Source organism: Pinus tabuliformis, chromosome 1_2 (genome assembly GCF_031772625.1).
Source record: "Pinus tabuliformis cultivar Carrire ecotype Pingquan chromosome 1_2, CPIR1, whole genome shotgun sequence".
Lineage (NCBI taxonomy): Eukaryota > Viridiplantae > Streptophyta > Pinopsida > Pinales > Pinaceae > Pinus > Pinus tabuliformis.
The window spans coordinates 188,756,874-188,784,514 of NC_142298.1; the positions used below are offsets into that span (position 1 = coordinate 188,756,874).

The 27,641-nt window shown below is 40.6% G+C and overlaps 1 protein-coding gene across 3 annotated transcripts in view; it reads left to right on the forward strand.

Moving 5' to 3' along the window:
- Positions 1–27,641, forward strand: part of LOC149205126 (Cyclophilin-like peptidyl-prolyl cis-trans isomerase family protein) — a 454,055-nt gene that overhangs the window by 108,618 nt on the left and 317,796 nt on the right. For all 3 annotated transcript variants that reach the window (XM_089394898.1, XM_089394897.1, XM_089394896.1), the window contains exon 5: positions 5,655–5,762. In XM_089394898.1, coding sequence (XP_089251024.1) covers positions 5,655–5,762 — 108 coding nt within the window. The remainder of the gene's footprint in view (positions 1–5,654; positions 5,763–27,641) is intronic.

Below are 27,641 nucleotides of genomic sequence, written 5' to 3' on the forward strand. Positions count from 1 at the left end.
CTTATTGTGCAAGTAATTAATTCTAAGGCACTGGTCTCTCCTTCATAGTCTCAGGAAATCTAATCTTGTTGTGCTTAATAATCTCACTTGTCACTTAAATTTTAATTCAAGTTTCTAGAACATTTTGTTGTATCTCCTAGACTTGTTGGTTCCCAACATGTTTCTCATCTTTTCATCCATAGGGACTACCCCCCTTAGGTTGCATTTAGGAGATAGCTTAAATGAAGAGGGCAAGGATTAGAGTAACAACCCATGCCCTAAGCGTTGTCGCGTTGAGTGTACAATTCAGATGACAACACAACAAAATAGTAAAATTTGAGGAGCTTAGAGTAGTGTGCGCCGAGTCAGCAGCCGAGCTATCTACCTTTGAGGAATGACCAAGGTTCCTAGCAAGGCATCAAGAGGAGTATACTTCAGAGATACAAAACAACCCTCTTCAGGAGTACATATATAGGGCTTGCAACACTATCCCTCCTATGTCCGTTGGAAAGGGAGGGGCAAAGTCTTCTTTATTGGTTGACCGTGCAGAGCAGCATGAGTTGACCATGGAGAAACATTGGTATGGTGGACTTATTCCATGTGCAGTTATTCATGCAATTGATCCTTTCCACGGGATGGATTGGTGAGAGGTTATGAGCTGGTACTCTATTGATGGGGTGATTCTTAGGAGAATATTCTTAGCCAAGGGCCTAGCACAACAAGAACCCTTAGACATAGGCGTTGATGGATGGCTATGGTGGCACTGGGATCCAAGAGGATCTATTAGTGGCAGGATGAGCCAAATTGTTTTTTGGGATCTGGGTATCATGTCATGTCCCCATTTTTATTCTTCTTCATAGTGCAGCTAGGGTGGATTTCCAAGGCAGGAGATGGCCAGGTCAATAGAGCAGGTTTATGTCACCAGGGGTTTCGATGAAGTTTTGAGGAGTTTTTATGGGATTTGATGGCATTCGCTTGGCATATTCCATCATCCGCACAATTTTCCTTTCGTTTTGTCGCATTCCGACAACTTTCAGAAATCAACATTATTATTGGGCATAACTTAATTAATTATGCTCGAGGTGGCATTCCGAGGAGATTAATTGTTGGAACACCTTAGTGTAATAACTCGTCGGAACTGAAACGGAAGGATCTACAGCATGGGATGGTTAGATGTGAGTTTCAGTGACTCGAGGAGACATGGTGGTCAATTTACCCTTTTCCCGCATTAAAAGAATATTTAATTGAAGTAAAAGAGGGAAAAGTGCTCCATGATTAAAATAATAATAAAACAGAAGGTCCTAGAGGAGTCCATCAAATCTATAAAAGAGGAAGAGGAGACCATTGGAGGACATCTTGGATTGAGTATTGTTTCTTGTGTGAGAGGTTGAGAACCCGGTTCTCTACTCCATTGGTAGCCCCAGGACGGAAACCATCGGGTGATTTAGAGAGATTGGGCGAGCACCCATCTCCCCTTGGTGGATTCATTCAGAATCCACAAGTGTAGAGATTGTTTATCTGTTTTAGTTTGGACACTGGAGGTTCATTCCCAGCGATTGTATTGGCATCTATCTATATATAATAAAGATGGATTTTGGTTGCTGCATTTCTCATTGTTTCTCATGTTGTGATCTTTTAATGAGATTTTGTGCAATTTATAGATTTATGGTTCTGGTTTTACATGGAAATCTTCTGGAAAATGCATGATAGTTTAATATGAAGTGCCTGCTCCAAAATTAATTGATTTGGGACATTACATATCAAGGGCTCCATTTATGATTGGATAGCATGGAGGCGTGATGTAGCATATGGGATCCTAGTATTGGTGTACAAATGCCTCGACAATTGATATATGCAGATTTCTTAAGGGCAAGCAATCTTGGGTAGGAGGATTTGTAATGTCCCCATTTTCAATTTCCCCTATGATGAAGTTAGGATGGATTTCTAGGGTGTGTGACGGGCAAGTCACATGAGCGAGATTACATCATCAATGGGCCCGGAGGGTTTTGGAGGAGTTTTATGGGGTCCGACAAGGTTTTCTCACTATATTTCATCATTAGGGGCAGTTCCACACTGTTCATTCTTGGTTCTGTTGCATTTCAATGATTCCCGTAAAATGGGGTTATTATTAGCATATTTTAATTGAATACGCTAAAGGTGTAGATTATTTGAAGAAACACCTTAGTGTAATAGCTCGTTGGAACCGGGATGAAGAGATCTACTGGATGGGATGGTGAAAAAGACTTCCAGTGGCCAGAGAAAGTGTGGTGAACGATTAATCATTTCCCAAGATTAAAAATGAGTTTAATTAGTCACTTTATTAAATAAAAAAGGGGAAAAGTAGTTAAACAAAATTAAATAAAAAGTCACTTAATAAAGTAAAGAGGGAAAACTTCTAGAGTGGGAATAAAATAATAAAATTAAGTCCTAGAAGGCTGGAGAGAGATCTATCCAATCTTTAAAAGGAGGGAGAGTAAGTCATTTGGGACATCTTGGAGTTGAGTAATTTTCTTATTGCAGAGGTTTGGGAATGAGATTGTCAGCTTTCAGCAAGCCCCAGGACGAAAACCCCTTGGGTTTGCTATTGTTAGTTGGACGAAAACCCAACCCACCATTTAGGAGATTTCACCTAGAAGTCTCACAGAGCTTCAACGATATTATTGGAGATTGGATCTCTAGAAGATCTAAAGATTGGAGTGAGGATAATTCAGATTCTCAATTTGGGCATCAGTTTCAGTTGCAGTTTACTGTGGGAGGCCAGCATTAGCATTGTAGCAGTGTTTTGGAGGTCATCTCAGCTATTCTTCAGCTTAGCTATTGATATCTGTGTTGTCATGTAACCTTATTTAAATAAATAAATAAAGCTGAGTCTGGTGCCATTCTTTGTGTCATTTGAGTTTCTGGTATTTTATTAATTTGTCGGAGTAGCAGCACTTATGTAATTTCTGAATTCTATTTTAATTGCTCACATTTCTGTGAAAATATTTATGGTGTTTCTGGGTAAAATTCACGGCATATTTTTTCTAAAGTAATTTCCGGAATATTTTAAAGAAAATATCCATACAGAATATTACCAAAAAATAACCAAGAAACAACTTCTAAGTCAAAAACATTTACCACATAAGTAAGCTCTTAAAACCATAAATGTTTCAATAAAGATATTTCCATTGGTCTCCAAGGAGAGGACTGCTCTCACAATCCAACCATGAACACAAATTGGGGGTGAAATCTGACTTCCTTTACAATAAAATTTCATTATTTGATTTAATTCCTTACACCTAGCTAAAACAAACTAAATCTAACTAACTCCTAAAATCAAGTAAACTAGCACATTGTTAAATTAAAGTGGTCAAGCTACATATACAATGTTTTAATGAGTAAATGCACCATAAAAGGTGGGTTGATCCATCAAAGAAAAGCAAAAATGGTCCAAGCTTCCAATGTCTTGCCTCCAAATGTTCCAAAGTGGTTGAATATGGTCAACCTTCCATTGAAGATGGTGGGCCATTTCTCCAAATGTGATCAAGTAACCTCTAGAGGTCCTCTAAAAGTGCACATCCTCCTTAAATTCATGGTCAAATCCAACATCCACTCCCCAAGATGAAACAGCTGGCCTCCAAAGGCTCCATATTTTTTCTAAGGGCCAACGATCCCTAAAACAAGCCACAAAATATGGTGAAGGAGCCTCCCAAGTCGATCAACCTCTAACAATCATCTTTCTTTAAGACAACAACTAAAGTATAGGTGGGAAACTACCCTAAAGGGGACGGACTCATCAAAGAAGCTCCATAAATCATGTAATGCAAAGGTCTAAGGCCTCCAAATAGTGTCCCAAAGGAGGGTCCATACCCATACCTTGGACCAAGGGATCTCCATGAAATGTGGGGATAGCATTTTAAGTCATAAAACCCCAATTCATCCTACTGAGGGCAAAATATAATGAAATCAATCCTCATTCTAACTCATCATTCTTCAAGATACTTCATTCAAATAATGCCCACATCATCCAAGACATATCAAGAGAGTGCCACATCATCCAATCATCCAAGTCATCCTCTCCATGTCATCAAATGCTGGAATAAGATCCCACAGTTGCCATGAGTGCAAATCATCCCTCCACAACAGTGCATAAGGTGACAGACAAGGACAGTATAATGGTGTTACATGTGGCATGCATAGGGGTGTCCAAGTGTCCATAAACAGCCCCAAAACTGCCTCAGGAGGTGTGACCAATGCCTCAATATACGTGAAATGCCTCAAGCAATGTGAACTACCTTGGGACGCCTGGAAATGGCCAAAATAAAAATCCAACCAGAGCATAAAGGAGGGCTATGCCATGCCACAAACTGCTCTGCTTACCAAAATTTTACTAGTGGTACCGCTGCTGAAAAGAGGGGTAACAGTCAACATTTGGTTGAAACATGCGAAATTACCTTTTCTTTACAATGACTTTTACTTGATTTTTGATGGTGTATTCAATTCTCCTGGGTGAAATTACAATCTAGTTGTGTGATATTTGTCTTCCCCACACCATTAGGGTCATGTTTCTCTGACGAGGTTAACGAAAGAATAAAATGCCCATCAGGGTTCTGTTGTTGTTGGGGTTTTCCCCACCTATTTGTCATGCTATAATAAATGGATGAGGCTGGGTATGAGTCCTAGGTGAATTGTGGCAAAATAGTTCCTTGTCAGATCTAGCACCTAGGATGAAGGTGTAGTCTGTAATATCTGTCATGTGGTGCTGCCCCTTAGGGCATCTTTCAAGAAGAAGCTTCCAAGAAAAAAATGTTGCTTGCTTGTTTTAATATTGTGTTTCTATTGTATATTAAATTTGGTACAATACCCAAATTAATGTTGAAATTGGTAGGGTGAGTACATTTTTACTTATTTGATTCATTCTATAATGATATTGATTTTTCTTTTTCCAAGGTTGCTATAATTTTATCAAGCAATATGTATCAAAACATTCAACATGCCTTGAGAATATTTTTCTTTGATGTTTCCAATCAACAGTATGCTGTTCCAAGTCATTGGTTGTAGTCTATATTTTGATATGATTGAAGGCTTTGTTTGCTGTAAATTACCTTCTTGATGTATCTCAATGATCCACCTCATCTCAAGACCAACACATAATGTAATTTAAACCAGAAGGTGTGAGATTTTGGACATACCAAAAGGTTCTTGGTTCAAGAATGAAATTAGGTTGAATGATTTTGTCAAGAATGCATTTATGTAGCCACAATGTTAAACAAGTTACCTAACTAAGAGCTCAAGCTACTTTTTGAGACCAGGGCCAAAACCAATCTGTTCAATTTAAATTCCCTCAAAATCTTGTCTATAGGAATGAAAACAGGGACAACCTTTAGAACTATAACTTGATAGAGGTACTCTTGATCTACCCAATGGAATGTGTCTTGACTCTTTCCCATGATCCTTAAATGTCAGAGAAGTATATTATAAATCATTAGCAATACATATATATTTTCTTTCTTTGCCATTATTCTCCCCTCCTTAGTTTAGATATTAATGTTCAAGTACAAATCTTGTTGGATATCTTTTGCATATCTTTGTAGGAGTAATAGCCATTATGATAAAATGCATTTGCTTCATGTGTCAAACTGCAATTATTATGAAGAATGCATTTGAAGGTAAAATATGTACTTTGTTTATTGTAGGGAGGGCTGCAAGTCCTTATTGAATATATAAAAGAAAAAGATCCAGACAAGGTCTCTATGAACCTTTCCTCTTCATTGGATACGATTGCTCAATTGGAACTCTTACAGGTAACCTTTTTATAACATCAAATTAGTGCCTTTAATATTGTGGGATGCTATAGATCAAGTTATCATGTATAAATGTAATTTAGCTATATATGCACATGAAACCAATATGGTATTTAAAATGATAGTGAAACATTTATTTGGGGAATTTTGAGGTAAAAAATGGACCTCAAAATAGAAATGTATTAAAAAAATTAACTTTATAAGAAGCAATAGCATTCAAGATGATGATTTCATCCCCAGGGGTAAATATTTTGGAGGAAAAAGAAGAAAACTAGTTTTTCTAATTGTATTTTCGACTTATTTCCTTATGGGTTGATTCAAATGTCAAGTGTAGACACTTGTTTGATGCAGAATTAAATTCCACATCCAACAAATACCCACTTTGTGTATTTCTAAGTAGACCCAAATTGAAAAAAAATGAAAATACATGAAAAAAATGAAAATACAAGAGAAAAGCGTGAACACGATGTGGGTCTACTCAGAAGTATGCAAAGTGGGTACTCATTGGATGTGGAATTTAATTCCGCATCCAAGGGTGTCTAGACTCTACACTTGACATTTGAGAAAACCTACAAGGAGATAAACCAAAAATACAATAAAAAAGGTAGTTTATTTTCTTTTTTCTTTAGAAAATCACAACTTTTATTTTATTATTTTCCTTAGAAGGCCCATTTTAGAGCTGAAAATTCCCCTAATGATGTATAAAAGAAAAAAGCCAAGTTAATGCAAGAGTGCCCCTCAGTTAGACACTAATGTCTAGATCCATTGGGCCCCATCATTGTGTTAACTAACTTGCATTCCAACTTGGCGAGTTCCCAAGGAAATGTAAACACTATAAGCACCTCTTCATTTGTCTCATTTTCTTATCATTTTGTTCGTCGAATGGGATGTGTTAGCGTTTGTTTGATTTTGTGTGTTTTAAGAGGAAACCCTCGTAGCTTCAATGACATGCATTGTGAGAGCATCGTTGACCACTCATGGTATGTTTATGGTGAAGTTATGACTATATGAGGAGAGTAATTGGATGGAAATGAAATGAGTAAGCAACATAAATAGAGAGAGATGGCGATACCGAAACGAAAATATTTTTACGCAATCGTAGAGTTTCAAATATCATATTTACAATGCATTGTACATATTTGTACAAGTATTTTGGAGTCTAAAAAGTTGTATGAAATGGAATATACTCATAGCTAACCCTTAACACTTGTGATTATAATAGTATTTTTGAGTGTTGAGATTCTAAGAAACACAACTAACACAATCCCTCTTAGGATTTTACATGTGTGCATATATAACCCTCTTTATACATAATATCTAGAGAGAATAATAGCTATCCAATATATAATATTTCTTCTATTTCAACTATAGGAGGCCAAAGTAGGCTAACCAGTATACAAGTACCACTCTAATCATCTCTCATTATATTATTACGTAACATCCCACGTTAGTTATGGCGGGTTAACAACCTAATCATTAACCTTAACACCTCAATGTGACATTGGTCACATATAAGGTGACATAATTGTTAATTACTTCTTATAGTTGGTGTGCTTTTATTCTAACACTACACCACCCTTGATACAAAAGCTAAAGGTCAAGCATTTGCTTAAAAGTTGATTACAAAAAATCGATGATAATTTACAAAATTTTGATTTTTCGTTGTTCTTTTCCTCTAGTAGATTTGGAACTCCTATAGATGTCCCATTAGGGTATTATCACCCTTGTAAAGGTAGAATTCTACCAATGTCACTAGTTTTTCCTTGACAACTATTTAGTCAAGCAATCTCTTTACTATTCCACTTGCCTAGAGAAACACCTATGCATCCACAATCATTCAAAATAAGGAAGCCTCACTAGTTTTCGCACCATTGATCTTCATCCTCCCATCATACGTTGTCTAGGATTGCTTTTTGGGGCTAAACTCATTGTATGTTCTTACTTTTAGCATTCACTAAATCTCTTGAGGTAATTTTAAACCCATTGTGATAAACACATCAAGCATTTACAAGCATTTTTCATATTTTTTTGTGATAAACACATCAATGTTTCAAAATTAAAATTTAACTCAACGAAAAAATAAGAACAAGTATTTCTAAGTCAAGCATCTAATATGTACTTGAAACTAAAATCAATCCATATTTTCAATAAAATACATAATAAATATCACTCAAAATAGGGAAAATCGTAGAGGCTTATGATCACTACAATCATAGTTCTCGAGTGAATACCTATGCTTGCTAAACATGACTCTATTGTTGGGTGTATGTGACATCCCCTAGTTAATATTTCTGTCATTGTAAATAAATGTAACTAACTAGAGGTTGAGAAAAAGGGACACAGATTCTAGTTGATTGAGGACGGAGATTGCTTGAGGAATGGGCTATTTTAAATAACAGTTTTCGTTGGTAGAGTAGTTTTAATTAGGCCAACTAAGCAATAAATTTAATTGAAAAGAAGAGGATAGGTCCAGGTGTCCTTTAAACCCCAACAACAAGCAAGAAGAGGAAAAAATATTAAGGGCGACATGGGTTGCGTTATGCTAGGTGGTTGACTTGCATGTATCTAGGGAAAAAGACAGATGGTTGGTCTGTTAGGCAGGCACATAAACAAGTCTGTAATGTTCCTAAGCAGGAATATAAGTGATATACAAAGCATGCAAACAATCCAACAATCAGAAAAACGAAATAGACATTAAGCACCCATGGAAAAACTGGAAATAGAGAACTGTTGAGCCATTTTATTACTTCTTCAGGAGAAAAATACAATAGTAAATAGAATGGTGCACCTGGGCTTGTCTCAATGGACAAGCATGAACAAACCCAGGTGAGAAAATGCTGAATTGAAGGCTGCTTCAACTGCTACACCAAACTGAACTGTGCTGCCCAGAAAACTGCTCTGTTTGCTGACTTCGAAGGGCTAGAATCACTGCTTCCCGTGCTCAGAAAATTATGATATTTCAGCTCCTTACTCCTTGGCCTAAACCTAGAAGAACCCACGAAGGAATTGAGCTGGTTCAAACTTCTGAAATTCGACCCCCAAGGAGCCCAACCTCAGTTGCAACTGTGATACTCGGCCTATTGGATTGATGCTGTAAAACCTCCTGGAAAGTGCCCTAAAACTCGAGATGATCCCTCCTACAAATCTCCTGACTTCCCAGATGAGTTTTCAGGCTGTATCGCTTGCACTCAAGTCCCATAGAATCGCTGAATTGGCCCTCTATGCTATCTCCCAGACCTGGAATTCGAACTGCTGGGTTGCTGGCTCCAAAACTCACACTGAATGCTGGCCCAATACTGTCCTTCAAGCTCCTTGGCTCCTCCGCCAATTGGCTGATCCAAGGTGGCTCTATCTCCCTCTGCGTTGTTCTCACTGTGGCCCAGAAATACACACTTCCTGAATGTAGCTGAGTGACTGTGTTGTGGATACTCCCCGGAACTCCTGAAAATGCTTGTAGAACTTCCTTCCTAGGGTGGCACTTGAAGTCCCCCGAAGGTAAGGGTGAATCTCCCGCTTGAGAGATTCGTGACTGAATAGCCAATTGACTCGGCTAAGTAGCTCGAGCAATCAATCTAGTAAATTCGATATACAAGGATGAATGAATGAACCCAATGAGAGCCTCCTCCTCTTTATGATTTCGTGGGCCTTCCTTGCCTCATGTGGCCCCCTCCAACCAGCGATTCGAATTCCCTCCACACCATTCGAATGGCCTAGTTTGAATTCCCACGTGGGTGGCCCCCACCTTCCACTAGCAATCTAATTTAGTTGAACTTTCTCCTAAGTCCCTAAGTTGAAACTGCTGGGTCCTTTTCCTCAGCCAAAAATGTGCAAAAATGTGTAGAGGTAAACCTATTACAAATGTATTTGGGAAGGGACATGATAGTCCTCCCCTCCCAAATGTTGCATGCCCTCAAGAAACTTTAGAGCTGGGTGCTCCAAAATGTGCTCACCCTCCCAGGTAGCATCCTCATCCAGCAATTTCTTCCAGCGTACCAAGAACTCCCTGATGGTCCTGCTTCTCAGCTTCCTCTCCCTCCTTTCCAAGATGGTCTCAGGTTCCAAAACCAAGTGGCTCTCATCATCCAATGGGGGTAACTCTACTGTTGTTGTCACCTGTTACCCCAACACCTTTTTAAGGCACGAGACATGGAATATATTGTGAATCTTGCTCCCCGAAGGATGCTCCAACTCATAGGCCACTTCCCCAACTCGCCTGATCATGTGGTATGGCCCATAGAAGCAGGGCTATAGCTTCTCGGCTCATCTGCTTCAATGTGGACTGCATGTACGGCTGTAGCCGGAGTGTTAATTTTAGGTACATTCTATGCTTAGAGCAATTTATTTCAATTTTCACAGTTAGCTCAATATCTTTTCCAGATTAGCAATTACATCAACATTAAAGTAACCTGCAAATAGAACATAAACATAAATCGCAGAAGACAAGCCAAGACAAGAGGACACAAGATGTGGCGCTAGCGAGGGACAAACCCCAATGTGGGGAAACCCTTGATCAATTCTTTTTATATGTTCTTCAATAGTTCAGTATAGAGAGAGAGAGAGAGAGAGAGAGAGAGAGAGAGAGATAGTACGTTTACAACAGAAGTCAACACTTTGACTTATCTAGATAAGAGCATAGATCATCTCTAAGAAGATGATACATGAGATCAGTTGAAGACATGTTGCTTCAACTGATTCTCCAAGGTGACTCCTTCACCTATCGTTGTGCTGCATTTCATCATCATGCTGCACCTCACCGCGCTGCACCATGCTGCACCCATCATCACTATGCTGCATCTCATCACACTTCATTAATCATGACTGTACCCATCAATGTACTGCATTATGTGCCATTGCTGCACCATGTTGCCATACTGACCTATGTGTTGGCTGCACCTTGCTTGCTTGTTGTCCCTAGCATGCTTGTTGTCCTTAGCATGCTTGCTGTTGCATGCTAGCTGTCCCTTGCATGCTAGCTGTAACATTGCATGCTTGGTGTATTTGCTGCTAAGTACCATACAACTGTCCCAATGTTAGTTAGCTGTCCCTTGCATGCTGCTCTCCTTCGGAGACAGATGCTTCGACAGTTCTAGCAGTTCCTGGTAGCTCGGTTGTTCCCGACAGTTCCCGACAGTTCCGACAGTTCCGGCAGTTCCGGTTGTTCTCGGGAGTTCCGGCAATTCCGGCTGTTCTCGATAGTTCCGGATTCTGCCCTCTGCGTCAGCTTTCCCGGCTGTTTCGACAGTTCCCAGCAGTTCCGGCTTCTGCCCTTTGCATCAACTTTCCCGGATGTTCTGGCAGTTCCGGCTTCTGCCCTCTGTGTTAGCTTTCCCAGCTGTTCTGGCAGTTCCCAACAGTTCCGGCTTCTGCCCTTTGCGTCAGCTTTCCTAGCTGTTCTGGCAGTTCCCTACAATTCCGGCTATTCCCGGCAGTCCCGACAGTTCTGGCTATTCCCGACAGTTCCGACAGTTCCCAGCAGTCCCGGCTTTTGCCCTTTGGATTAGGGCAACGTTATCCCTTAGGATCTATCCTTCTACTAAAACCCAAAGACAAGTAGAGAGGAAGAGATCCCAAGTGTGTTGAAATGACTTGAAGGCCACCTTTATTTATACTAGAACGTTGAGCACAAGTGGGGTTTATTTGGTTGCTGGCTGACCTTGACGAATAGTCCCATAACACAAATAAATTCATATCTCCATGAATACTTATCGGAATCGGATGATCTTTAGATCAATCCTACACCTCTCGATGTGAGGGATCCAAGAAAAATATCAGTCTCCATCAATAAGATGACCCACATGGATTTTGGCCCTAGTTGCCAATTTTAACACTCCCTCTCAACTAGGGAGAACTCCATCCGCTGATCCATATGTCCGACTGTACTATCTCTGCCATCAGTGCCCTGCACTGCTCTGCTCTGCTCTGCTGAACCATGAAGAAGAAGAATTGATCGAGAATATCTCATACCATTCTCTACTGACCCAAAGTCAGTTTCATTTGAAGAGAGTGTGTCACATCACTCTTACTGGCCCGAAGTCAGTTTTATTGATCCCAGATCAATATCACAAGAGAGTGTCTCAAACCACTCATACTGATCCCAGATCAATGGAGGTCATCCTAGCATAGGGAGTACGGTAGATACATCGATGCGTCCATCGATAGTACTACTATGGTCCCTAACCCCATTTCCCTGCTCATTGATCAAATGAGAGGTACTTCCCATGAGTCCCAGACTGCATGGGTAGGATGCCTCGACAAGAGAACTAATCATCCTGTCCACAGGAGAACGAATCATCCTGCCCCACAGTCGCCACGAGAGAACTAATCATCCCGGCCCACAGGAGAACTAATCATCTTGTTTCACAGTTGCCACGGGAGAACTAATCATGCTAGCCCACAGGAGAACTAATCGTCCTGTTCCATAGTTGCTGTTATCACCCCAAGAAACTCACCTAGGTTGTATGTCAGTGATGCTAGGGAACATTACAAACTCAACAAAAAGATGGATAAATAGTGGATGAATGAAAGAAACGCTGCATATTCAAGCCAGATAACCACTCCTACTATGCTGAGCTCCAGACATGGGTGAACACCCCCAGACTACAAGGATTTTAACCACCAATTACTCACAGTTTAAAGAAAATGTGATGATGGAGAAGACTGACTACACCAGCAGATGCATAGGACCCTGTGATGGCCGACTGCAACCAGTTAAAAGGTCTGTAAATCTATTATCTAATACACAGACAGGATGACAACTCTCTATGCATTAAAACAACAGAAACCTGCAAGCAATTTCAATGAAACAGCTAAATTCTAACACAGAGGTGGGATGACAGCCCCTCTACTGCTAAAAATCAACAGCACATGAAATAATGCATGACAGGCACAGCCTGGAACATAGAAGAAGTGAAAAAATGAGCAATTGACAACAAAAGAAGCTTGTATTAGTTGGAAATGAAGACCAGAAGCTGCAGGTCTCATAGTAATTACAGTCTCTAAAAGTTGAAGCTTACAACAGAATTGCATTCATCTAACACTCATCAACTTATTACATTGTTTTTCTGAGTATATATAGAATCTGTTTACAAAATTGCTCTGCTAAACTATGCGTGGAGGTGTCTTTATGGATCACCAACCACATTTACAGTTTGATATGAGTTCTCTGATACATTCTGACTGTTTTAATTAACAAATTTGACATTCACTGATATTTTGGTGTCCTTCCTGAGCATACGGGATATAATATGTACAATGCTCCATAACTGATTTATTTCTTGATCTGCTCGAAGCCGTCCTTTTTCTCCTTGACCGTGTTGTCTCTTTAATACAGTGGGTGAAGTATTAATCGCAGAGAGCTGGAGGACAATCACCTTCATCCCCTGGAAGTGCGGGGCAGGCCAAAACATGGAAACGGCATGGAAAACCAATGAGGGGCTAAAAACAAATGATAGCTGTCGGATGGTGTAAATAAACAGCCGAGATCTTATTTGAGGGGCTGTCGGGAGTCAACAGAAATGTAGGATTGGAGTTTAATGAAAGCCGTTGGATCACCGTCAAGCAGATCCAACGGTGATCGGGGGCGGAAGACACAAGATAGTTAACGCACGGGGCAGACGGTGGTATGACGGGTGGGTGGTTTCCCCGCACTGCCTTTGGGCTGCAGGCAGTAATCGTACAAGGCGGTGTGATGCAATAGTATAATGACGCGTGGCTGGGAGAACGGCGGGGAAAACCACTTTCCTGGGGGCTATCGAACGAGCAGGTTGGCGGAGCGGGGGTTGCGATAACCATTGGATGATAAGGCGGGATGATTGGACGGCGGCGGGCTACAGCACGTTTTGGTTGATATGACAGGCGATGCGACAGGTACGGGCCCACCGGGGCTATGATTTTTGTTATATCCGCGCGTTAAAACAAAAACAGGTTAATATGGGATTTATAAGGTTATCGGGGTTTACAAAATTATAACAAAGAACGCGCGGGGACAGGGTATAAAGGGGTTTAAACGGGTTTTAAAATGTTAAGACTTTAAGCGCCCAGGGATAAACAAATAATGGGTTTAGGGGTTTTGAGGCAAAATAGGGAAAAAGGGGTTTGAAGGGGAATGAGCAAGATTTAAGGGGAAGGAAGCAATGGAGGAATGGGAGTTATAAGGAGGAAAGGGAGAATGAAGGAGAAAACATAAAAACTGCTGCCAGCCTTGCACAACCCAAACCAGCACTGCTCAACACCTATTTTGATCCATCAAGATTGAATTTGCAGCAGAGCTAACACTAGCTCCTTCTGGGGATGAGATCCTCCCCGTGAGGTCTCAAGAACCTGCAGACCACTGCCTTTTCGGCTGAAAACACAATAACCAAAGTTCCTAGTGTTCCATTGGGCATGGAGTCTACTTTGCCTGCACAAAACTGAAAAGAAAACAAAATATTTACAACCTTTAAGGCCAAAGACCTTAAATCACATAAACTTTCAAAAATCGCCCATTAACTGGGCCATCAAAAACTGATTCTCCTCCCATACTTTTCAGTATGAAGGTGTTGTTCCCTTGAATCTGTGAAATGATGAAAGGCCCTGTCCAGAAAGCATCAAATTTCCCATGATTGCCTTTCTTCTCCTTTAGTGCATCCCATTTCAAAACCAAGTCACCAACCTGAAAATTATTTGTTTTTGCCTTCTTGTCAAAGGCTTTCTTGATCTTTCTTTGATGTGCTGCAGCCTTTTCAACCAGTGGTTCTCTAATCTGATGTACCTTTGCTAAATCAGTGATTCTCTTTGTCATGTCTTTTTCCTCATCTTGCTCTTCTTGAAGGAATTTTGCCACAGGGAGAGTTAACTGAATTGGGAATACAGCCTCAGTGCCATACACCTGTTGGAATGGAGAACTCCCTGTGGATTTCTTAATGGTCACTCTGTCAGCGCACAGTGCATATTTGAGCTTTGAATCCCAATTCTTTTTATTGTCCTCTAACAGTTTTTTAATTATCCTGATCAGACTTTTATTAGAGGATTCTGCTAGACCATTTCCCTGCGGATAATATGAGGTGGAATGAACAAGTTTAATCCCCATTGAATCACACATATCCACCAGCTTTTTTGCCCTGAAGGCTGCTGCATTATCTGTTACTAGTTTATGTGGACAACCAAATCTGCTGAAAATATTCTCTATTAAAAACTTGATGAATTATGATCAGCCTTCCTGGTAGGGACTGCTTCAATCCACTTTGTGAAATAATCAGTTGCAACTAATATCCACCTGTGCTGGCCGCTAGAATGCGGATTGATTTCACCAATGAAATCCAAACCCCACTACTGAAAAGGTCCTTTTGCCTGAATTGGTTTTAAGGGCAGGGATTTCAACTGTTGTCTTCCTTCAAATCTTTGGCACCTGTCACAAGATTTAACAAAAGCAAATACATCAGAAAATAAAGTGGGCCAATAGTACCCAGCTCTGAGAATCTTATGGGCTGTAGTCTTCCAATAATGGTGCCCTCCACACACACTGTTATGAAACTGCTGCATGACTTCTTCTGACTGTTCTTTGTCTAGACACCTTAGAAATATTCCAGATGGATCCCTCCAGTAGAGCAGATTTTCCATAATGCAATATTTTGCTGCTCTAAGTTTCAAAGTTCTAGCCTGACTTTGAGTAAATCTTGAAGGGATTTCTAGCTTCAACAAGAAATTAATTATTGCAGCATACCAATTACATGAAGCTAGATTCTCGGCCACTGACTGCTTTCGGTCTGATTCAGCCGCTTTCTTTTCTTTATCTATTTGATCATTTTCTGCAATTGTGCATAGGAAGTCAACATCTAGAGACCTACAATTTTCTTCAGCCAATAACTTGGCAAGCCCCTGACCTCTGACCAGTTTGGTGGGCTTCAGCTCTATGTTAAATTCTATCATTTTTGCAATCCACTTTGCCCTTCTTCCATCAGCATCAGGTTGTGTTAAAACATCTTTTATTGCAGCAGAAGGTACATATGCAATTATTTTTGAATGAAGGATATAAACTCTGAAAGCTTTCAAGGATTTAATGAGAGCATATGCCTGTTTTTCTATAATATCATACCTCAGTTCAACATCCCTCAAATTCTTGCTGAAAAATGCCACTGGATGCTCTGAACCTTCTTCATCTTGCTGCAACAAAACAACTGCAATCGTAACTTCAGAGGCAAATGAGAAAATATGGAACTCCTTGCTGTAATCTGGACTTTTTAAAGTGGGAGCCTCCATGATAGCTTTTTTAATGGACTCAAAAGATTTTTTTGCTGTATCAGTCCATTTTACCTCTGCTCCTTTCTTCAACATGGAGGTAATATGCTTCACTAGTTCAGCAAAATTCGGAATAAACCTCCTGACAAAATTAATTTTGCTTAGAAAGGATTGGATATCCTTCTTTGATCTGGGAACAGACAAAGTCTGAATTGCTTTCATTCTTTCTGGGTCAATCTGAACACCTGCAGCAGACACAACATGTCCTAACAGCTTGCCTTCATGTAAAGCAAATTGTGATTTTTTGGGATTGACTGATATTCCAAACCTCCTGCACTTCAAGAACACTTTTTTCAAATGCTGCAAATGATTTTGATGGCTGTTGGAATAAACAGTGATATCATAAGATAGATAAGCACAAATTTGTCTTTCTCTCCCACAAAAGCTATATCCATAGCTCTCTGAAAGGTGGTTCCAACATTCATCAATCCAAATGGCATTTTGGCATACATAAACGTGTCCCAAGGAGTGGTAAATGCAATGTTTTCTTGATCATCTGGATGCACAACAATCTGATTGAAGCCTGAAAATCCATCCAAAAATGACATCACTTTAGCTCCTGAGACCTTTTGCAACAAATGCTCCATCTTTGGCAGAGGATAGTTGTCTTTCTTTGAGCATTTGTTTAAATTTCTGAAATCAACACACAGTCTGATTTCTCCACTCTTCTTCCTCACCACCACCAAATTGGATACCCATTTAGAATATCTGAGAGGCACAATAATCTTGGCAGCCAGCAACTTTTTAATTTCTTTTTCAATTAGTGGAAGAAGCAAATGATTTATTGGTCTCAGTTTCTGTCTGAAAGGTATCGTGTCTTTTTCCAGAGGGATTTTATGCTGAATTATATTTTTGTCATAAGTTTTCAAATCACTATACTCCCAGGCAAACACATCTGCAAATTGCCTCATTAAATTGCAGTATTCAGCACTTTGATCAGCAGACAATTGAGTGGACAAATTCACATACCTAGGCTGACCTGGACTTCCTATATCATGCTTACAAACTGCAGATTGGTCTTCTTTTTGGGCAGCCTTGTAAGGGACATCATTTTGATCAAACAACCTTTCAAGAGGAATTAGGCCTTTAGGAATATGGTTACTAGGAAGCTGAACAATGTTGTCTTTACCAATTTTATTTCTAAGCTGGGACTGGGGTTTTTGTAACAAGGCATCATTGTCTTGGTCAATTTGCATTTCAGAAAATTCATCAATGACTTGAAGGAATCTATTTATCTCATCATCATCATTAAAAACTTTCCAATGCAGGACATTGTCTGGCAAGGAAGGTCTATACATCATTTGTACCTCATAAACTAATCTGGGAGGCATGGGAGGTATAAAGAGGCTAGCAAAAACAGCAAGGGAATCAGCAAGCCGATTTTAGGCTCTAGGAATATATGAGATACAGAAAAAATCAAAAGAGTCTCTGATTCTCCATACCTCATCTCTGTATGCTTTAAGCCTTGGGTGCTTTGTTTGAAATGTTTTATTTACTTGCTATACAATTAAATCAGCATCTCCAAACACCTTTAGATTCTTGATTCCTTTGTCCTTTGCTGCACGAAGGCCCAACAACGGTGCTTCATATTTTGCTATATTGTTAGTCACTTGAAAAGCCAGCTTAAAAGACAGCTAAATGCTTTCTTTCTTTGGAGACACTAGCACCACCCCTGCTCCTGCAATTTCCCTGGAACATGCTCCATCAAAGAACATTTCCCACACCTGACTTCCTTGGTCTTCTTTGGCCTGAACTGTTGGTTTCCTGATCTGCATTGCGGCCTTCTGAGATTCTTCTATTTGGAGAATACATGCTCCAAAATCAGTGTCCATTGCATATATAGGATGATTGGTAGGATTCTTCTCATCATTGATGATATATGCCAACTGTGCTTCTCTATATAACCTCCTGCTTTCTCCTCCAAACACTGGGACAGTTGCATAAGATAAATCATTCTATAATGTCCCACCCAATCTCTTAATCCACCCTCTGGACAGCAGCATGCCAAACTTAGGAGCGACATCCGCTACCACAATATCCATCATCATACTTTTCATGGGCAGTTGGGTTAAGGTAATAGCCAGATCTTTAATCAATCCAAGGCATTTCACCTTCCTTGAATCAAAAGAAAATAAATCGTGATAGGGTCTTGTGATATCAAGGCCCAACTCTTCCATGACAGCTTTAGGCATTAAATTGTGGTTGGTCCCTGTGTCTAGCAGGCAATTGTGGAGGACTTTGTCATGAATGGTCAAGGAGACATAAAAAGATGGAGAATTATTATCAGCAGGTTCAACCATGGGACTGAGCACAATGGCAGGCTTGTCATCTTGCAAATTGACAGAGTCAGTGGAGGTTTGTTTGGTTTCTAGCTCAAGGGCTTCAAGGATAGGCTTCCTAAATACTTCACTCTTCACCAACTCAAGCAGAGGCACAGATATTTTCAATTTCTGAACTTCTGACTCAACGCTGAAAGAAGAAGATAATTTATCAGAACTTTTTACCTCTTGAGCTGGAGCTTTGAGGATGACTGGATCAACTGCTGGTCTTCTCTGCGTGACATTCTGTGGTTCTGCTTGGACAACAGCTCTTTGTCCAGGATTTTCTTTGACATTCTTTGCATTAGACCTCAAATTGTATTTCTGCTGGTCACCGGTTTGTAGAACAGCTCCTCTGTCCCACTCCTGACTGTTTTGTTCTTGCAGCAATGATTGTTCATACTCAGCCAATGTCAGAAATGCAGTGCTGCCTTTATCTTCCATACAGTGAATTTCATCTTCATCCTCTTCAAATTGTTCCTACTCCATGACTACATTCTGAAAGGGAGCCTTAACTTTCTGTTCTTCTTTTGAATCTTCACCCCTCTGCATAATTTGCAACTGCTCATTTGTTCTTTTGAATGGATTAGTATTTTGGTTTCTTGGAGCAAATGTGTTTTGCTGCCTCGTTTTCCCTGAATTCTGCTCAACCTCCAGCTTAGATATCTTAGGAGCCAATGACTCTATCATTTTAGTCATTTTATCAAATTTGGGGTCAGAAGATGATGCAGAGGAAGTAGAAACCTGACCTCTCTGCCTCCTTCTGTCCGCTTGACTTCTTAGCTTCTCTGCAACCATAATATTAGATTCTACTTCTAGGGCTGCATCCTGCATGTCTGCCAGCGTAGCACATCTTCTTTCCCTCAATAACAGGCATAAATCAGAATCAAAAGCATTGGCATAAGTGAGTTTGGCAGAGGTAGGAGTAGGCTTTACCTCAGTTGGTATCTTACTGTACATTCTATTGAACCTTTTATTAAAATCAGGTATTGATTCCCTATTTTCCCTCTTCAGATTACCAAACTCTGTGTGATAATACAGCAAGTCCTTTTTATTTCCCCATTGCTTCAAAAATGCATCATCCAATGCTTCAATATCAGTTATAGATCTCTGGGGCAATTCTCTAAACCACTTCCTAGCCTCCCCATCAAGGCTCTGGACAAAAACTCTCATCCATACATCATTCTCATTTATATCTAAATTATCAGCATAACTGTAAAAAGCTTCAAGGTGTTCTTCTGCTGTTACTCCCTCTGTGCCAGTGAATTTAGGCATATATTTTTGATATTCTCCCATAGGCATAGGATTTAAAGGAACAGGCAAGACCAATGGTCCATATCTGGCAGCTACAATTCTTTCTATCCTCGTAGGTGCTTGCTGTCCTGCCATGATTGGAATATGTGGAGGGATACTAGCAGATGGAGCAGTAGGAAGTAATGTGATGGATGGCAGAGATAAAGGGATGCTTGGGACTAAGTGGGAAGCTTTCTTTGGACTAAGATTCAAAGGGGAACTAACTGCACAAGGAGCTGAACTAATCTCTGAAGGTTTTTCTTTATTAACAGTGCTGGTTTCTAAATCTTCAAACTGTAAATCTTCAGCATTAACTTTATCTTTTAGAGATGCATCAGACTTATTAGGCTTACCTGATCCTGATGCCCCTTTCTGTGAAGCTTTCTTCGATTTAACAGTCCTCTCAGGTCCAGGCACTGGTTCAGCTGGAGATTTCTGAGGATTTCTTCGAGTGTTTCTCACAAACTGAGCCATAACTTCAATGTGGAGTCACCAAAGGATGGTCTTCCACCAGTGGAGTCGCCAGACAGATGATTACAACCAAAATCTCTGTTCAAAACTTGTCTGTCATCAAAGCTTGAAGCTGTGTCGTTCTCCCAGGGAAGCTGAGCTTCAATTCTGCTCTCCCCAGCAACGGTGCCAATTAATGTTATCATCCCAAGAAAATCACCTAGGTTGTATGTCAGTGATGCTCGGGAACATTACAAACTCAACAAAAATTTGGATAAATGGTGGATGAATGAAAGAAATGCTGCATATTCAAGCCAGATAACCACTCCTACTATGTTGAACCCCAGACATGGGTGAACACCCCCAGACTACAATGCTTTTAACCACCAATTACTCACAGTTTAAAGAAAGTGTGATGATGGAGAAGACTGACTACACCAGCAGATGCACAGGACCCTGTGATGGCCGACTGCAACTAGTTAAAAGGTCTGTAAATCTATTATCTAATACACAGACAGGATGACAACTCTCTATGCATTAAAACAACAGAAACCTGCAAGCAATTTCAATGAAATAGCTAAATTCCAACACAGAGGTGGGATGACAACCCCTCTACTGCTAAAAATCAACAGCACATGAAATAATGCATGACAGGCACAACTTGGAACATAGAAGAAGTGAAAAAATGAGCAATTGACAGCAAAAGAAGCTTGTACTAGTTGGAAATGAAGACCAGAAGCTGCAGGTCTCATAGTAATTACAATCTCCAGAAGTTGAAGCTTACAACAGAATTGCATTCATCTAACACTCATCAACCTATTACATTGTTTTTCTGAGTATATATAGAATCTGTTTACAAAATTGCTCTGCTAGACTATGCGTGGAGGTGTCTTAATGGATCACCAACCACATTTACAGTTTGATATGAGTTCTCTGATACATTCTGACCGTTTTAATTAACAAATTTGACATTCATTGATATTTTGGTGTCCTTCCTGAGCATACGGGATATAATATGTACTATGCTCCATAACTGATTTATTCCTTGATCTGCTCGAAGCCGTCCTTCTTGTCCTTGACCGTGTTGTCTCTTTAATACAGTGGGTGAAGTATTAATCGTAGAGAGTTGGAGGATGACCACCTTCATCCCCTGGAAGCACGGGGCAGGCCAAAACATGGAAACTGCATGGAAAACCAATGAGGGGCTAAAAACAAATGATAGCCGTCAGATGGTGTAAATAAACGGTCGAGATCTGATTTGAGGGGCTGTCGGGAGTCAACAAAAATGTAGGATCGGAGTTTAACGAAAGCCGTTGGATCACCGTCAGGCAGATCCAACGGTGATTGGGGGTGGCAGACATGGGATAGTTAACGCATGGGGCAGACGGTGGTATGACGGGCGGGTGGTTTCCCCGCACTGCCTTTGGGCTGCAGGCGGTAATCGTACAAGGCGGTGCGATGCAATAGTATAACGACACGTGGCTGGGAGAACGACGGGGAAAACCACTTTCTCGGGGGCTATCGAATGAGCAGGTTGGCGGAGCGGGGGTTGCGATAACCATTGGATGATAAGGCGGGATGATCGGATGGCGGCGGGCTACAACACATTTTGGTTGATATGACAGGCGATGTGACAGGTACGGGCCCACCGGGGCTATGATTTTTGTTATATCCGCGCGTTAAAACAAAAATAGGTTAATATGCGATTTATAAGGTTATCGGGGTTTACAAAATTATAACAAAGAACGCGCGGGGATAGGGTATAAAGGGGTTTAAACGGGTTTTAAAATGTTAAGACTTTAAGCGCCCATGGATAAACAAATAATGGGTTTAGGGGTTTTGAGGCAAAATAGGGAAAAAGGGGTTTGAAGGGGAATGAGCAGGATTTAAGGGGAAGGAAGTAATGGAGGAATGGGAGTTATAAGGAGGAAAGGTAGAATGAAGGAGAAAACATAAAAACTGATTCCAACCTTGCACAACCCAAACCGACACTGCTCAACACCTATTTTGATCCATCGAGATTGAATTTGCAGCAAAGCTAATAGTTGCCATGGGAAAACTAATCATCCCGACCCACAGGAGAACTAATCATCCTATTCCATAGTTGCCATGGGAGAACTAATCATCCCAGCCAGTGTTGCAGGAAGCGCCCCCCCCGGATCCTAGGCCGGAATCGCGTCCCGTACGGAAGCGTTCCGGAAGCGCCAAAGGAAGCGTGATTCCATTTTTCCCGAAGCGCGATTCCGCATTTTTTGAGCGATTCCTGGTTTTTGAGAAGCGTTGCCCCCGAAGCGTGGCCCACAAATATTGATAGCCTTCGGATTTAACGCACCCGACTCCTATATTAATAGAGCTATAGCCCACAAATATTGATAGCCTTCGGATTTAACGCACCGGGGACATCTTGTTACAAGCTCACAAGAGCCGAACTCTGGCGCAGTTTCAACGCTGACAGCACGCATTGTACAAAAAGACTGCACCCACGTCCACTGAAAATCTAAGTTTAAATTATTGTAATATGTCCTCCGTGGCTGTACATTTACTTTGACTGGCTTAGCAAAGACACAGTGCAAAGGACGTATCCTGTTAAACTGTAATAAACATAAATGAAGAATGTGAAATTAAGTGATTTACAGTGATGGTTAATGTTTGAATTCGATCTTGTGTTAATGACGAATGTGAAATTAAGTGATTTACAGTGATAGGTTAAGGTCTGAATTCGATCTTGTGTGAAATTAAGTGATGGAAGCGTTTTTTATATTTGAAAAAAAAAGTTTGAATTATATTTTTCTTATTTATATCAAAATTTTGTCGATGGCACAAGAAAAATGTGTGAATGCAATATAGTTGAGTGAGGAATAATAAAAGAAAGATATTATAAGTTTTATTATTGTAATTTAAATGGAAAGGAAAGGTATATGAAACACATGTACAATTATATTTAATAATGTTATTGATAAACGCTTATATATTTATATTAATGACATTAATAATTATTAAATGTATCTAGCTAATATTATTGAATTTTGGACATGACAAATGTTGACAGTTGCTCACTTGCTAGATAAATCATAATATGCTCTATGTTTTATGTTTTATAATATGCTTAAATGTTTTATGTTTTATAATATGCTTAAAAATTTGATGTATGTTTGTAATAGCTAGAATATAGATGATTGTTGTACATACTAGTAACTACAATGGAATCATGGATGCCATATCTATCTTGATTTATGCAAAAATATGCATGTTTTCATGTCTTCTACAATTAATTTGGTATTTGGGATGTTTGTTTTGAGTATAAATGCAAAAAAATATAAAAAAAAATATATATATAGCAGACGCTTCCGCGGACGCTTCGCTTCCTAGATTTTTGGAAAATGACGCTTCCGCGCTCCGCGCTTCCGCTTCGCTCCCGCTTCGTGCAACATTGATCCCAGCCCACAGGAGAACTAATCATCCTGTTCCTAGTTGCCACGGGAGAACTAATCATCCCGGTCCACAGGAGAACTAATCATCCTGTTCCACAGTCGCCACGGGAGAACTAATCATCCCGGCCCACAGGACAACTAATCATCCTGTTCCACAGTCGCCACGGGGTATCACAGGGGAAGGTTGAACTTGTCATCCTATACATAGCGCACCACCAGGGGAGGGTGAGTCGCCCTGTGGTTGTATGTTGCTCCAGTAAGTACCCCAAGCCCCCCAGAGCTCCCAGAGCTCAATGCATGCATGTTAAATTTGGACAACTAGGTCCAAACTCCATGTTCTGATGCTCAGATTAAGAGGCTAATATTTTTGTTGGATTCCTCTTTCTGAGAGGTGTAAAATCCATATAAAAATAGTCTTAATCCGATGAGCAGAACTTATATTTTGAATTTATTATTCTTAATAAATTATATGTGCAAAGGTCAGCCAGTTTTGTAATGTAGGCTCACATGCCCAACAGATGTGTCACACACCCTCATTGATGGATATATATATACAGGAAAAGTTGGAGAGAATTTAATCACAACACAACTCACATCTTCCTCTCTCATCCTAAAAAGTACCAGCTACCTGGAGGACGAATTTCAGCCTCACGTGGGAAGGACGAAGAGGATTTTTTCTGCTGCTAGGGTTTCTGCTGCTAGGGTTTCGCAGAAGTTTGACCAGCATTGACTTTGGTCAACGCTTGGTCCAAACAAGCTGAAAACTTGTGGGAGGTTCGATTTTTGAAGACCATACTACCTGGCACAAAAATCGAGGTCAAAGGGTTGACCGTTTTGCTGCTGCGTTGACTTTTAGCTTGCTGCCCCTGCGTTGACTTTTCAGGACAACGTTGACTTTTGTAGAACTGACTTGGGTTGACTCATCTACTGGTTGGAGGGTTGTTGTGACACATGTTGGGCTGGCTGACCAAAGGAGACTTTGCTGGTTGAAGCATCCTGTTGACCGCCGAAACAAACACATACATTTTTTCTTGTTTCTGATTTGTCTTCTGTAAGATCTGCTTATATGTTCTATCTGCATTTTGCTTATCTACTTGTATGATTGCTGTGAGAAAAGTGAAATTGCTCTTAGCATAGAACATCTTCAAAACTTTACAATGCAACATGCAGGACCCTTATAAAAAGGTATCTCAACGACTCCAAGTCGTTCGGGAAAGTCACAGATTTGACCTTTCCCTGGGGATTTGCCAAAATATCTGTAACTTGTACATCAGTCTCAATGCGATGGAGCCTCCTCGCTCATTGACTTACCATATCCCAGATAAGGCAGTATCTGATGTCTATTTGCTGGAGCAATCATCGAATACAGGATTCCTCAATAATCGGATCCCCCCTTAGGTTGTCATAGAGAATCACGGTGGTATTCATCATGTGTACAAACAACTCACTTAAGAGCTTCTGCAACCATGCAGCTTCACAGGAGATCATACTTGTAGCTATGTATTCGGCAGCGACGGTGCTTATAGCAACCGACTTCTGCTTCCTACTCATCCATGATATCAAAGCAGAATCCAAAGAGAACCAGCACTGAGAAGTGCTCTAGTGATCCTCCACACTGCTTGCCCAGTCAACATTCGAATAATCATGCAGTTTCATATTTCCGGTAGTGTATCTCAATCCATAAGAGATTGTGCCCCGAAGATATCTCAGAAGATTCTTGGCACCAATCCAGTGAGGCTCAACCAAATATGAGCTCACCATGCTAATTGCAAAACATGTCCTGACGGAAGTTCACCAAGAACATCAACGCAAATGAGTTTATGAAACTCAGAGGCATTTTCCAAATCTGGTCCGACATCACTACCATATAACTTCTGAAAGTTAAAATCCTCGAGGTAGTCACAGGCTTGCAGTTTATCATTCCACATCCAGAATCCAACTCCCTCTTACTTCTGCAAATGAGAGGGTCTGCACCTGTCAGAAATGGGTTGTCCTCATAAGGTGCCGGTATGAGAGGTCTATCATCCACAACCTTTGGGTAATGGTTTGGATCGGTTTCACTCCTAGTGAATCTCAGCTTCATCAGAGAGCTATCTATCCTCCATACTACGCCCGGGGTGTTTTTCTTCAAGCCATAGAGGGCTTTCTTCCACCTGTATACATGAGATTCCTGATCATGAATCTCAAACTCCTCGAGTTGTTCCAAACCTGTGGACCTGCTGCATGAGGGGAATGGTCCCCTTATAAGATTTTCCTTCGATACATCTCAAACATGTACCTTCATGCTCTTCTTGAATTCAGGCATCCCTATCACCATCTGACTCACATCGGGTAGGGCCCCATAGGTAGACCTCTGGTGTTATATATGCGATATGTCAATTGACATGATCCCCAATGGACCATCCTACAACTTGATACAAATTTCCAACCCTGAACCCAGAGAAAAAAGCATCTTTGAAAATTCTATTTTTTAACACGTACCTTTCCATCGATGAATGCCACCCTGAAACCTTTGAATTCCATTTCCGAGATGGACACCAGTTTCGTCTTGCGATTAGGTACATAAAAGAGATTCTTGTAAATGAATAGAGTTACCCTCATTTAATTGAGGGGTAACATTCCCTACACACTTTCCGGGATAGGTGGCATCGACTCCAAGTATAATCCCACAATTGTTTCCATCTCTACCAAATTCGAGAGAGCACCCTTCTATCCGATGAGGTGCCTTGAAGCACTACGATCAATAAGCCAAATTCCCAAAGAATCTGAAGGAGAGGGCCAATACAAGATAACGCTTCTTTATCTTATCAGAAACAACATTTGATTCTTCATACCTGGGGTTCCTTGCTTTCTCTGAAGAGTCGGCCGTTTCCTTGATGACCTGCATTACCTGTCATTCCTCTGATCATTGAAGATGTCCCTGGAATGATTGTTATCATCATCAAGTGATGTGTCCCTACCTCAGACACTCCTTCGCATAATGGCCGAACTTATTACAACCAAGGCATCTACCTTTCCTTCCACCCTTAGATCCGGACTTCCCATTGAAGTGATCTTTAGGTAGGCCATCAGAAACTTCTACTGCGCCATTCTGATAATATTCTCTACTTCGACTTTACCCTTGGTGAATTTGAAGAGGGATGAGGAATCCATTGATCTTTTTTTCTTTTCCCAACTATCTTCGGTGATTGCTCTTTCACTCTTGCTTGGGCATTGCCTTCACCTTAGCTCTGATACCATGTTAATTTTAGGTATGTTCTATGCTTAGAGCAATTTATTTCAATTTTCGCAGTTAGCTCAATACCTTTTCCAGATTAGCAATCACATCAGCATTAAAGTAAACTGCAGATAGAACATAAACATAAATCGCAGAAGACAAGCCAAGACAAGAGGACACAAGATGTGGCGCTAGCCAGGGACAAACCCCATTGTGGGGAAACCCTTGATCAATTCTTCTTATATGTTCTTCAATAGTTCAGTAGAGAGAGAGATAGTACATTTACAACAGAAGTCAACACTTTGACTTATCTAGATAAGAGATAGATCATCTCTAAGAAGATGATACATGAGATCAGTTGAAGACATGTTGCTTCAACTGATTCTCCAAGGTGACTCTTTCACCTATCGTTGTGTTGCATTTTGTCATCATGCTGCATCTCACCACGCTGCACCATGCTGCACCCATCATCACTACGCTGCATCTCATCACGCTTCATTAATCATGACTGTACCCATCATGTACTGCATTATGTGCCATTGCTGCACCATGTTGCCATACTAACCTATGTGTTGGCTGCACCTTGCTTGCTTGTTGTCCTTAGCATGCTTGTTGTCCTTAGCATGCTTGCTGTTGCATGCTAGCTGTCCCTTGCATGCTAGCTGTAACATTGCATGCTTGGTGTATTTGCTGCTAAGTACCATACAACTGTCCCAATGTTAGTTAGCTGTTCCTTGCATGCTGCTCTCCTTCGGAGACAGATGCTCCGACAGTTATCGGCAGTTCCGGCAGTTCCGACAGTTCCGGCTTCTGTCCTCTACGTCAGCTTTCCCTGCTGTTTCGACAGTTCCTGACAATTCTGGCTGTTCTGGCTTCTGCCCTCTACGGCAGCTTT